Source organism: Astyanax mexicanus, chromosome 15, assembly GCF_023375975.1.
Source record: "Astyanax mexicanus isolate ESR-SI-001 chromosome 15, AstMex3_surface, whole genome shotgun sequence".
Classification (NCBI taxonomy): domain Eukaryota; kingdom Metazoa; phylum Chordata; class Actinopteri; order Characiformes; family Acestrorhamphidae; genus Astyanax; species Astyanax mexicanus.
The window spans coordinates 33106752-33118569 of record NC_064422.1 but is presented as its reverse complement, the minus strand read 5'-3'; the positions used below and the strand labels follow the sequence as shown (position 1 = coordinate 33118569).

Below are 11818 nucleotides of genomic sequence, written 5' to 3'. Positions count from 1 at the left end.
ATATATATATATATATATATATATATATATATATATAAAAACAAAAATGGTATCAGTCAACCTGCATTTATTGTAATATGGCTTTTGTCGGTACACATCTATAACACAGTCAACTAAATGGTATATCTTGCAAATACATGTCATTGGCTAATATATATGAGGTTTGGCAAAAGGTTTACATCTTGGCTGAGAGTCCAGAGGACACAAAGTTTTTTTGTCAAAAAGTTAGTTTGGTTAAAATCAGACTTTGTTTTCACTATTATTTCGCTATTCATTTGGGCAGGTGTGAGCACATTAATAGCTTTCAGATATGGGCCAAACCAACCTCACCGTGACCCTATGAGAGCAGGTGATCTTGTTCCAGTCCCAAATGTTTGGTGTCCTCAGCAAGTCTGAGTTAAACTGTATCCTGCTAGTGTACTTTAACCTGGTATACTGCCCAGATAATTACTACAGTTATAAACAAATGCCATCTCTGCTTTTGTACCATGTTAAAAAGTTCAAAAATATTGATTTTGGTGTCCATGGATTTTTCCATGTGTGAAACAAACCAAAGCATTCCAATTATAACTGATTCAAAGCAGAGCAAATAAACTGTCACTTTGAAAGCACCTAAAGTATAAAAGTAATAAGAAAATTAGTATATTCATTAAATCTATTCTCTCAGTTGTTATATATAGCATTCCTTCTAAACTAAAAGAACAACTTTAAAAGTATGGATGATTAAATCAAAGAGAATGTTTTATGTCTCTATAAAAAATATATCTTGGTAATTTAGGCAATCCATTAAATATCAGCTTAAGGTTGTAATGCTTGTGTTATTTGTTCATGTAAGTAAGGTTGGAAGACACAGGTGCTCCATAGTGCAAAATTCAATGCTTAATGCTTACAGTAGTCCTGAGACAGGCTTGTTCATGGTATACACACACACACACACAAGTCATGTATATCATGACAGAGCAGAGATTAGATCTCTTTACAGTTTTTCATTTTGGAACCAAGTCTGCTAATTAGGGCAGAACTCCCAGCACACACAAGGCTTTCTTAACAGTTCAACTACACACACTAAGCCATATTTAGGTAGCCAGACCAAGTGAAAATGCAGATTAAAAATCTTGGGCAGTGAAACGTTACAGCTTTCCCTTTTTAACTGTTCTGCTTATTTCCAGAGCAGAGATATTCAGTGAATTTGTGGGTATTAAAACAATAAAATTCATTTTAAAAAGTGTATTGTGTCAGCATTGTTATACTTGTCAAGCACAGTCCCTGGAAAAAAAAAAACTAGCAGCATTTGGATACATAAATATTAAGTGTTTTTTTTTTTTGTTTATTACTTCATGCACCAATGCCTCAGGTGTACCTCCCGTGTTCCTCCCTGAAAATTAGCATACTGCAGACTTGTTCATTTAATATTTTTCAGAATTAGTTTAAAATAACAAAGGCTGGCATCAGGAGCATTGAGGGGTTTGGTGTTTAAATATTACTTTTAGGTCATTAAATAATACTACACCCTGGACCAAGGTGTTTCAATCAGAAGGCAAAGGAAGATCAGAGGTTGACGAAGGAAAAGGCAGAGATTTGTTCACCACTAGTAGATAAAGAGGAGTCTGCAGTTCTTTCTGAGCTTTTCTCCACAGCAAAGCCTGTGTAGCCTTCTGCCCCAGTCTGGACATCTGGCTCGACAAGAACAGGCTCAACCAGACACACAGGCTTCCCTCTGTTTACCAGCTCCATCCCACTAAACAGTGAGAGAGTAGGATGGTGTCTAGCGGGCTCTGTGTATTTGTCCTCATCCTCATGTACAGTCTGCGGGTCCTCTACCTGCACTCCATTCTCAGCAGATTCTCCCACAGCAGCAGCAGTCACAGTATGCTCTTGTTTTAGACCATGTTCAGAAGAAAGAGCATGTGGGAAATTTGTGGATGACATGCTAGAAGGTGCTTCAACATCCAGAGTAGTTGGGAGAAGAAGTGGGCTGACAATGGTGGGATTTAATGGCTGCTTTGAGAGCGAGGGGCTGGATGATTCTGGACAGACTGCAATGCCAGTCTTCATCAGGGGCGTGGAGCTGCCCAGGAGTGCCTCAAACTGTCTAAGGAGCTATACAGTACATAAGAGAGATAAAATATATTCAATAATACATACAATACTAGTATAAACAGCTGTTGCTCAGTGGTGGAGAAATCAGGTCCAGAAAGTAAAAATCCTTCCCGACTGAGCTGCAGCACAGCTTTCCAGGAAATGGGAGCAAAATTCTAGGAAGGATTTTTATTTTCCTGATCTGAATTGTACACCCACTGCTATCACTAAAGATACAAAGATTTAAAGCAATTTATTTAACCTTTGTTGACTTGTTGGCTACAGGTCCTTCCACTTCCTCACTGAGCTGGGCCAGGCGCTTATGTGTAACACAGAATATCTGGTCCAGAGAGAGGAGATCTGTAGACATCAGGCAGGCCAGGCCACACAGGGCCCTCTGCGGAGAGGAGAAAGAACTTGCTTTATCAGTTGCTTTGCCAAACAGAGACATGAGATAGCAAATACTAAAGAATAAATAAATGTACCATTTGGACAGTCTGTGCTGTTTCCTTCAATTTGTGAGAGAGAAGTTCTACCACAACTTCACAGTTTAAAGTAGAACACCTAGAGAAGCAGGACAAAGAAACAGTTAATTAATCTGACTTTACTGCCAACAAGTATTTTTTATACTTTTATTGGGATACAGCCTCAATATACAAATGCTTACTCTTTAATGAAGTGCTGGCTCTCATCTCTGGACAGGAAGATTTTGGAACCATTAGTAAGACTGCTGATCAGCGCCATCTCCTGACCACAGTCTCCCAACTGCATGGCCTCCACACTGAGAGAGAAAATATTTACCTTTACAGTGGGCTATTCACTCACAGATCCTACATGCATTAATAAATAAATTCTATGTAAAATATAAATAAAAGCTTATAACTAAGCTTTTAGGTTTCACCCATGAACATTTTAGAAAAAATACTAATTCTTCATAACATGCTATAAATAAATGTGCATTTTATTATTACTTCTAGAGTTAAATTGTGTCCATAACATGAACACTAGTCTTGTGTTCATGAATTCAGACAACTTTCCCTCAAGCTCTTTATTCACAGAACCACAAAGTGGGGAAAAAAGTTTCAAGCAGACTAATGAGATCCCTTACCGTTCTGCCAAGTCTCCACTCTCTCGACTGGCCCCCGAATGGCTGCCTGTTTCACCGGATTTGCTGCTGTCCCCCCTGGAAGTGTGGCTAAGTGGCTCAATCTCAAGAGAAGAGTTGTGAGAGGAGCTGTGCCCACTACCAGTCTCCTCCCAACCTCCACCTGCCTGTCCTGGACATCTGTGAGAAGCTAGAAATAAGGAATTTGATTTTAATGATGAACAAAACTCCCGTATATAAACAGAATCCAGAATCCATAGCTTGGACGAAGAGCTGTTATGAGGGTCTGTGTGTGCACAGCTAACCTTTGTGGCTGTGAGTGGGCACACTGTAAGCACATGCTGGCATTGCCACCTCCACTGCAGCAGAGGGAGCAACCACTGCCCGATAGTGGTTGTCATATAGACGAATCCCAGGCTGCTCTGTTGGTGGAAGGACAGCACTGGCAACTACCTCTGCAGCCTTCTGAATTTTACCCAGAAGAGTCGCTCTGTCTTGGGAAGAGATATTGTATATATGGAGGATGAGGACAGATACATGGAGCTACATAATTTAATGCAGGCATTTAATTGCTGTAAAAAAAAATCACAGTTCGTTTTGGTAAAGTGAAAATTACTCTCTTACTGGATGTTTTCCTTCCAGGGCTGTTTCCAAATCCCTGCATTCCTGAGCGGAGAGATTCTGATCCCATTCCTGCCGAACAAAATAAAATAACAGAATATTACACAGATTGTGGCTACAGAAAATATCTTTATGCTTAAATTCTTTAATTAGCTGTTATTATCAGTAAATAAACAGTCAGTTGACAATGATAAGAATCGTGCTTAACAAATACACATGCACAAATGTTGGACAATACAGAATCCTTCACAACTTTTTTCATGGGTATCATCACATAAACAGCATTTTTCCATAAAAAAAGAAACTTAACATTTCCATCAAGAAAGCTCCCTTACCCAGGCTTGGAGTTGCAGCTTTGCATGGCGAGAGTCCAGAGTTTGCAGACATTGTATCATTAAACAGCACACCGGCCAGTTCCTATAAAATAGCCACAATCAAACATTAAATCTTTGTTCATTTAAAAATTAAATGTGTCAGATAAACTGTTAATATTATAAGGCAAAGGAAGAAACAGATAATTACAAAATCTCAGGTTTGACAACCTCAGTATTTAACAGAGAAAGACACACATCTCACCTGCGCTGCAACCCTGACCCTTTGAAAGGGAGCATTGCCATGAATGGGATCTGGTGGACCACTGTAAACTGAGAGACCACACAACATGTCAGTCTGCTTTAAGAAATGGGTGAAAATGTTGTGTACCGGTAAGTTAGGCTGGTACTTTTGTACGTCTACTCCAAAAAATAAGGGTTTAAAGTACTCTATATGTGTGTAAATAAAGTAACCATATCCAAGTACAGTGTCCATTTTATTCAAAGGATCTAGGTCTGTTGCAATAATTACAATATCGTTTTGTCGTATAATATATGAAAAAGAAAACACTAATTACCAGTTACTTCTTGGATGAATGTAGCATTCCGCCTCAGTTCTGTGAGAAAGTGAGGAGGACCATGTCCACACAGATGCAGGAGGATCTTCAGAACCTTGGACAGAGAAATGAGGGGTGAGAAATCTCAAAGAAACAGACAATCACATTTAATCAACTCCTCATTTCCCTCCTCTACGATACAAATGGAGGTTTGTGCTTGAGTTTCTCTCACCTTCAGTTTCACATGGCAGGACTCCACCTGCAGACGCTCCAGGAGGTACTCCAGAAGACACTGGCAGCAGCCCAATGACTCATGTGAGATTTCTATGATTTGAAGTGAGTGAAGGAATTTGATGGAGAACAGTTGTGTTCATTTTGTGTTCAAGTTGTGTTCAAAACAACAATGTTCATTGTACTCAAACATATATCTATAAAACAGCAAAATAAGAGAATCTGATTTAGAAACTAAAGTGGTCTCTTAATTTTTTCCAGAGCTGTGTGGGTAATGTGTTGTAATGAGAGTGAAAGCTGCTGGGAGAAGGATACTGTTGATGTCCTGGAAGAGGTAGCCGGGGCAGGGCACTTCGTCATCTGCTGTTGCCTTCATGAGGGTCGGCACCTAAACAGCAGTCAGGGAGAAGACAGGGTTAGAGACTGCGGCGCTCAGCAAAACCAGCTGAAAGCAAGAGTAAAATAGGGGGTAAAATATAAATATAGTATAAATATAAATGTCAGAATCCTCTGACAGCTAACAGGCTAGCTAACCCTGCTGTGTAACTCTACGGGAGTTTGCTAGCGTTAGCTAGTTAGCCAGTTAGCTGCGGCTATCACACTGTAGCTAAACACTCCAGAGTAAAATCCAGATAGCAGATATCTTTGCTCGCTGGTCTCCCACACAAAATGCCGTGTCTGATACCTACTTTCTGAAGGAAAGTCAGCCTTTCCATTAGTGTAGCCATCTCGTTCCGATGAGCAGTCCACCGCTCTGTGTACCATTGCTGTGCGTGACTTGGTGGATGACCGTGCACTTAGCGAATCACTGCATCTGTTAGTGAACACCTCGAACCGATTCTTAACCCGTTCAGACCTGAATTATGTTCCAGTAATGAAAGAAAATGCTGTTTCTGTTTGTAATGTAATGCACTCACAAACAAGTTAATTATTTTGTAAATAAAATAATAAATAAAGTAACTAATAAAAAATAATTAGTTTAACATTATTTTTATCCTATATAACTTTTAAACACCTTCTTTTATTTTGCAAATCATTCCTGTGGAGTAAAACCAAATACATGATAGGAAAAAAATATTTTGCCTCATTAGCTGTGATGCTGCCATGCTTTTCTTTCAGTGTGCAGATTAATTTAGATTAATTAGATTAATTCATTTTAAAAAATAGATGTATATCTGTTAAAAGGGTTAAGTTATGGAACAGTTGTGAAAAATGTTTAAGAATGCCTAACATTACTGAATGTTACTGAACATAAAGAAAGTGTCATCAGTCCTTCTGATTCTGATGCCACTGATGTTTAAAGATTACTTTCTAAAATGGGCATTCATCCCAGGATGACAGGGTGAACAGAAAAATTATGGATACGTTTAAATATCTTATTTTTTTTAATTAAAGTAGCTAATTAAATAATTAAAATGCCTAAATTATACAAAAGAGTTCAGAAATTAATATTTGGTGGAATAACCCTGGCTTTCAACCACAGTTTTCATGCACCTCCACCAGTCTTACACTCTGCTTTTGGATAACATTATGCCTAATTTTTAGGTGGTCTCTTATTTTTATTTTTCTTAGGTAGTCTTTTATGATTAGGTATTTAAACAACTATGCTGTCAAAATGTAATATTTAAAAGCAGAGTCGATTCATTGAACACGACAGTTCAAAAGAATCGATTCTGGAATTTGAATCACGCTCTTCAGTACTACAACGTTCTGTCACGACCTTGCCGCACAAGCCCTAATGATTCATTGGTTCATCTGTTTTACTGAAATGTCTTTAGTAGCCAATCAGCAAAGATAGTCAATTTTAGGGGGCGGGTCATACAGATGTTTGACCAATCACTGGTGTGAGAGGGCGGGCCGTTTCTTCGTCACTAACATGGTGAGCACGGGGTGAGTAGTGCCTGCTGTTGTTTTCTGTCAGTAATATGATTTAATCATGTGTTTTTGATCAGAGTGTTAAAGCTGAGTGTTGGAGTTTATGGGTAATTGATGTATATTGTTAAACAGTGTAAAACAGCGCGGTATTTTACTGTTAAATGTGTGTTATCTCTCTCTGTGTGCAGGAGTTAGCCTGCCTGTGAGCTAATGTTAATAACTGTGGGTTGTGCTGAGACTTAAAGCTGATCAGAATCATGTCAGGGACAAACCCCTGGACCCGGAGCCGAGAGAGGATGAGGCGGTTCCCCGACCTGCTGGCCCAGTGCTTCACAGAGGTACCTGTATGATGGTGCCCATACCTGTCCAATGCTGTGTTCATCTGCTGTTCCTCTGGTCCTACATGACTTTGAAAAGACTCTGAAAAGGCTTAACAGACTAAAGTCTGACACCCTCTCACATCTAAAGACTAGTCACAGACTTTTTACTCACAGACTAAGATTTTGCAAAGACTGGGGGTCACTATTTGCAAGACTGCAACTAGATTCTTCCTGAGATTATTTCCCATCATGCTTCTGGTTGAGTTTACATACAATGAATATAACATCCTGAGTTACAAATAATATGTATATCAATACTGTGATTTATCAGAGACTGACAACTTTTGTTTTTTAATATATTTTGTGTTCAACTCTGCTTATAAGCATCTTTTTCCCACCCCCTTTTTTGCTACAACCTTGTATAGCAAAGAATCACAGTTTCACTGCTGTACATTTGTCTTTGTTTTAGATAGAATTAGTGCAATAAAGAACATCATTCTTGCAAAATGTGTATTTATTACATTTGTTTGTATCAGAAATAACACTACACAATAAGATAACGTAGTGCAAAATAAAATAACTTTAAATATAATGACTTTAAAGTGCTAACGTTACCTAGAAAGAAGAAGAGAAAAAGAAACATAAAAGGCTTATTAACTGAAAACTGTGTTCTCTTTCAAATCGTTTGTAAACAGTCATATATTCAAATATTCTTGACCTGCGGCTTCCCGTAGATCTCCTATTGGTTGATGACATCGTTCACATCACTATTTGCGAGAGCCGAGTCTCAAGACTTTCGATAACATTTTAACAGCAGCTGTAAACTAAATGATTTACAGACAGCTGATTAACTGTTCTCTGACTCTTTTTCCTACAGGCAGCAGTTTATGGGAAATGTGTGGTCTCCACTACTACTGGTAAACAGGAGCTGAAGAAAGATTTATGTGTAAAAGAGTTTGAAGCCCTGAAGACCTGCTTTGTCTCTGCTGTGAGTAAACCTAAAACCATTAGCACACTGCCCGGCCAAAAAAAAAAAAAGTCGGCACCTGGATTTAACTAAGTAAATGATGTGGGGTTGATGCTGCAGTTAGTCAGGTCTAGATTCAGCAACAGTATGAAGAATGAGGTCAGCTGACTACCTGAATATACTGAATATAGACCCGGTTATTCCATCAGTGGATTTTTTTCTTCCATGATGGCATCATGACAATCATCAATCCTGCAAGATCTTGGTGAAAAATTAATGCAGCACTGGATTTAAATAAATCTTATGACAAGCTTATTGAAACAATGCCACAGTGAATGCAAGCTGCAATCAAAGCTAAAGGCGTTCCAACGAAACATTAGAGTGTGTGACCTTTTTTTTGGTGGCGACTTTTTTTTGGCCAGGCAGTGAATTACAATATGTTTTATTGTATACAGTACCTGTCAAATGTTTGGTCTTCTTTTCATTAAGTGTGTTTTCTTTTTTTTATATATATATATATGTATATATTTTTTTATATTGTACATTTAATAATGAATACATTAAAGCTTTTCAGGAACACATGTGGAATGATTCTTCTAAATGGCCACATTTATCTTTGGGGACAGATCTGCACACACAAATGGGTATTTTAATCTCAGTGTCTTCATGATGTAGAGTCACGTGGAATAGTTTTCTCAACCTCTCAAAGGAGTTCCTGAAGGTGCTGAAGCAGCAGCTGAACAATAGTCGCTGCTACTCCGTCACGCTGTAAAGCTTCGGCTCATCCCAAATCACCCAATCTCAGTTGGGTTTAGGTCAGGGGATTTTTTTTTGTTTACTACGTAAATCCATATTTGTCCCTTAATTATTTTTGTCTTTTCTATTTATCTACAGTGTAGAAAATAAATAAAGAAATAAAGAACATTGAATGAGAAGGTGTGTCCAAACTGTATAATAACAGCAAACGTGTCAAATTGTGGGGAACATTTAATATAATGGGAATACAACAGAACATGATTTGATTTAGACTAACGTCTGTCAGTACTGAAACTCATACAACATTAAATAAAATGGAAAACATTAAGAGATTGGCATTAATTAGCAAATTAAACAAAAAGTCCTTACTCTGAATTGTAATATTTGAAATTATGCTTTTTAAAAATTGTTCTTATGAAAATCAAATGCCATTTGAAACAGAAGGGCCCAGATGCATATCCTGCATTTCAGTGAAGGTTTTCTTTTTTATCTTCCATGGCAAATGGCAAAAATCATGAGACATGATACTATTCTGTCCCGTTACTTGTGGTATATTAATGTAACTGTATACAGAAACTAAAAATGTCTTAGATTTAACAGCGTGACCTTTTTGGTGTTATATAAATCAATTTTTTTGCGGAACAATCAACAAGAAGGATTTTTTTGCTGTCATTGTTTTAGGTGCAGATTCAGACATTCATATTTCAAACTAAATAAATTTTCACACCACCCTTCTCACTTCTTAAATTATGTAGTTTGGATAAAATAAACCACCTGTTGGATTTGTATATATTAAGAGAAGAGTGCATCATTTGGATGGATATGAACACAGAAGTACATGATGTGTTCTTATATATGTGTATACCGGTAGTTTTTGAAGCCCTTAGGATTTTCACTCTTATTTGTCGTTACTTTAAGCAAACTAAAAGTTTAAGTTTGTTTGTATTTGTATAGTATGTGTTCTCTGACCTTAATATCTAAATTGTTTTAATATTTATTCTTAATTAACTTAATGTATTTTTCTTTGCAGGCAAAACGGGGTGTGAAGTAGATGGAGTGCACAAAGCCATTCATTGACCATCATGTTTTATAAACATACATTTATTTGTATAGTTACAATATAAAAAAACAGTTGCTGCCATTTTTATTTACCAGTATAAATAGTGACATTATTTTTAATATTTGAATAATATATGTTGGTTCAGCATATATTTGTATTGTCCTCGTGTATAAAACATAAATGAATTGTATGACACTTGGTTTTGTGTGAGCATGAGTAATAATAAAGAATGAATGTGAATAGTAAGGAAATGGACCGCGTGGTTAATTTAAACTCTGCCACAGAGAAGCATGGGCCAGTAATTCTGACAGCCCCACTGCTTAATTAAATAGATTAGAGGAAGATATGGATGAAAGAATTGAACTAACCATAACCAGACTGTTCATTTGTTTTAGACAGAGAGACGGCGGGGGTAACTGGCTGCATGTAGAAACTGAAACAGGCAGGATGAGTAATGAGGTGTGTTACGGCTCTAAGGGTGGCACCGTCCGGCTTTAATTGCTGCTCTTGGATCTGTTTTTTAAGGGATACATTAAAAGACATAGCTTTGAAGAACTGGTCGTAGCTCAGTCAGAGCAGGAGATGAACATAAAAAAAGGCAAGCTGATTAATGCTTTGCCATGGGTTTCATGTCACTGGCACCCCAAAAGCTTATGCACTTCAGCTTACCACATATGGAAATGCAAGCTGCACCAGTATTATTGACGCCCTGCTGGAGAACCCACACCCTTGTTAGCCAGATGTTAATTGATGGAGTGGCCATAAAGGCAAGTCAGTAATGACTTGGGATCAACATACAATCCAAACAGCCAATTAGAGAATGGGTAAAAGGCTTGAGTATATAAATGTTTGCAGCCAACGGCTTGGAGAGCTGTGGAACTCTGCTTGAGGTATCTCTATAGAAAAAAAAAAAAACGCATGGAAATTCGTCTTAACCTCACTCTACTCTGACTCAGGCACTGTTTGTGGCTTGTCTTTATGTGGTGGTGCTTCACACTTTTTTTAGTGCACTACAAGGTGTTAATTAAAAGAGTCTGGCCCACTGGAAGTGCTCTTGTTCTGCCAAACTTGGCCATTAGCCTTAATGGTAGAGCCTTTGAATTTTCTTGAGTATGGTCTTCATTTGGAAATCATTTCATTTTTTTTTCAGTTTCTCTTGAAAGATAATCCATTACATATAAGTTTTTGTCTGTTTTACAATATATTTATATTTTATTATTAATTTATTATTATTAAATATAGACATATATTAGGATCTAACAATAGAGAGTTGGACAGTTTAGTACTGCTTTAGGTCCATGAATTCAGGGCTGTAAAACTCTAAACATAGAAATATTCATTGATTTTGGAAACATCTGTCTGTGAGATTATTGGCTGGTTGTAAAGTAGAAACCTGGTTATTGTCTGACCCAACATTGTCCTATTATTTAATTACTGATGTACATGTAAACACATTCATTGGATTACTGACAATATCTGATTTCTGCAGGTATTTGATTGTTAATTAATTTAAATGCTGTTATCAGGGGTGTCAGTTCCAGAATATCAGTTTAACATTCAAAGCTACCTACTATTCCAAAATAAATTACTAATATACCACAAAGAAGGATTTACTATCCACACAGTTAATAGCATAATCACCAGTTTTTACACACTATTTGTTTACGCACAGTTGTGAATATTCCATAACATTACAATCTGGTGGTGGACCCACATTAACATTTATGAAAAGTAATAACAGACTTTCAGACATTACAATGGCCATTTTAACACCTATTTTAAATGCATGTATGTGTTAAAACAGGATATTTATCTCCAGAACATACAGTATATCTAATTTAAAAACATCATCCCCCTGTGGCTCAGTAGGACCACAGGCAGCTGCATATTGTTGCCTAGTGTTACAACCACCTATAACCCCATATAGGAAAAACCT

The 11818-nt window shown here is 37.3% G+C and overlaps 2 protein-coding genes across 3 annotated transcripts; one reads left to right on the top strand and one right to left on the bottom strand.

The window, feature by feature from the left end:
- Window positions 1-50: 50 nt before the first annotated feature.
- tepsin (TEPSIN adaptor related protein complex 4 accessory protein) lies at window positions 51-5746 on the bottom strand. The gene is made up of 13 exons (XM_007259298.4): window positions 5594-5746; window positions 5220-5292; window positions 4906-4997; window positions 4695-4788; window positions 4382-4449; window positions 4141-4222; window positions 3809-3877; window positions 3490-3678; window positions 3188-3374; window positions 2747-2860; window positions 2565-2643; window positions 2342-2476; window positions 51-2100 (listed from the first exon to the last, which is right to left on the bottom strand). The coding sequence occupies exons 1-13, from the start codon at window positions 5630-5632 to the stop codon at window positions 1549-1551; spliced, it is 1773 nt and encodes a 590-aa protein (XP_007259360.3). The 5' UTR covers window positions 5633-5746; the 3' UTR covers window positions 51-1548.
- A 943-nt stretch (window positions 5747-6689) lies between these two features.
- On the top strand, window positions 6690-10121 carry ndufaf8 (NADH:ubiquinone oxidoreductase complex assembly factor 8). 2 transcript variants are annotated; one of them, XM_015608363.3, is made up of 4 exons: window positions 6690-6794; window positions 6968-7117; window positions 7977-8087; window positions 9853-10121. In XM_015608363.3, the coding sequence occupies exons 2-4, from the start codon at window positions 7037-7039 to the stop codon at window positions 9871-9873; spliced, it is 213 nt and encodes a 70-aa protein (XP_015463849.3). In that variant the 5' UTR covers window positions 6690-6794; window positions 6968-7036; the 3' UTR covers window positions 9874-10121. The 2 variants fall into 2 exon arrangements, with proteins under 2 accessions (XP_015463849.3, XP_022524737.2); XM_022669016.2 differs by having other exon boundaries at window positions 6719-6783.
- The last annotated feature ends 1697 nt before the right edge of the window (window positions 10122-11818 follow it).

Bases quoted from the DNA above. Each gene is read 5' to 3' on its own strand.
- tepsin (XM_007259298.4), bottom strand. From the start codon at position 5,632: ATGGCTACACTAATGGAAAGGCTGACTTTCCTTCAGAAA. The intron at 4,998-5,219 runs GTATCCTTCTCC...TTCAAATCATAG, and splicing joins CCTCTTCCAGGACATCAACA to AAATCTCACATGAGTCATTG. The intron at 2,861-3,187 runs GTAAGGGATCTC...TTTCTCTCTCAG, and splicing joins AGTGGAGACTTGGCAGAACG to TGTGGAGGCCATGCAGTTGG.
- ndufaf8 (XM_015608363.3), top strand. From the start codon at position 7,037: ATGTCAGGGACAAACCCCTGGACCCGGAGCCGAGAGAGGATGAGGCGG. The intron at 7,118-7,976 runs GTACCTGTATGA...TTTTTCCTACAG, and splicing joins TGGCCCAGTGCTTCACAGAG to GCAGCAGTTTATGGGAAATG. The intron at 8,088-9,852 runs GTGAGTAAACCT...TTTTCTTTGCAG, and splicing joins AGACCTGCTTTGTCTCTGCT to GCAAAACGGGGTGTGAAGTA.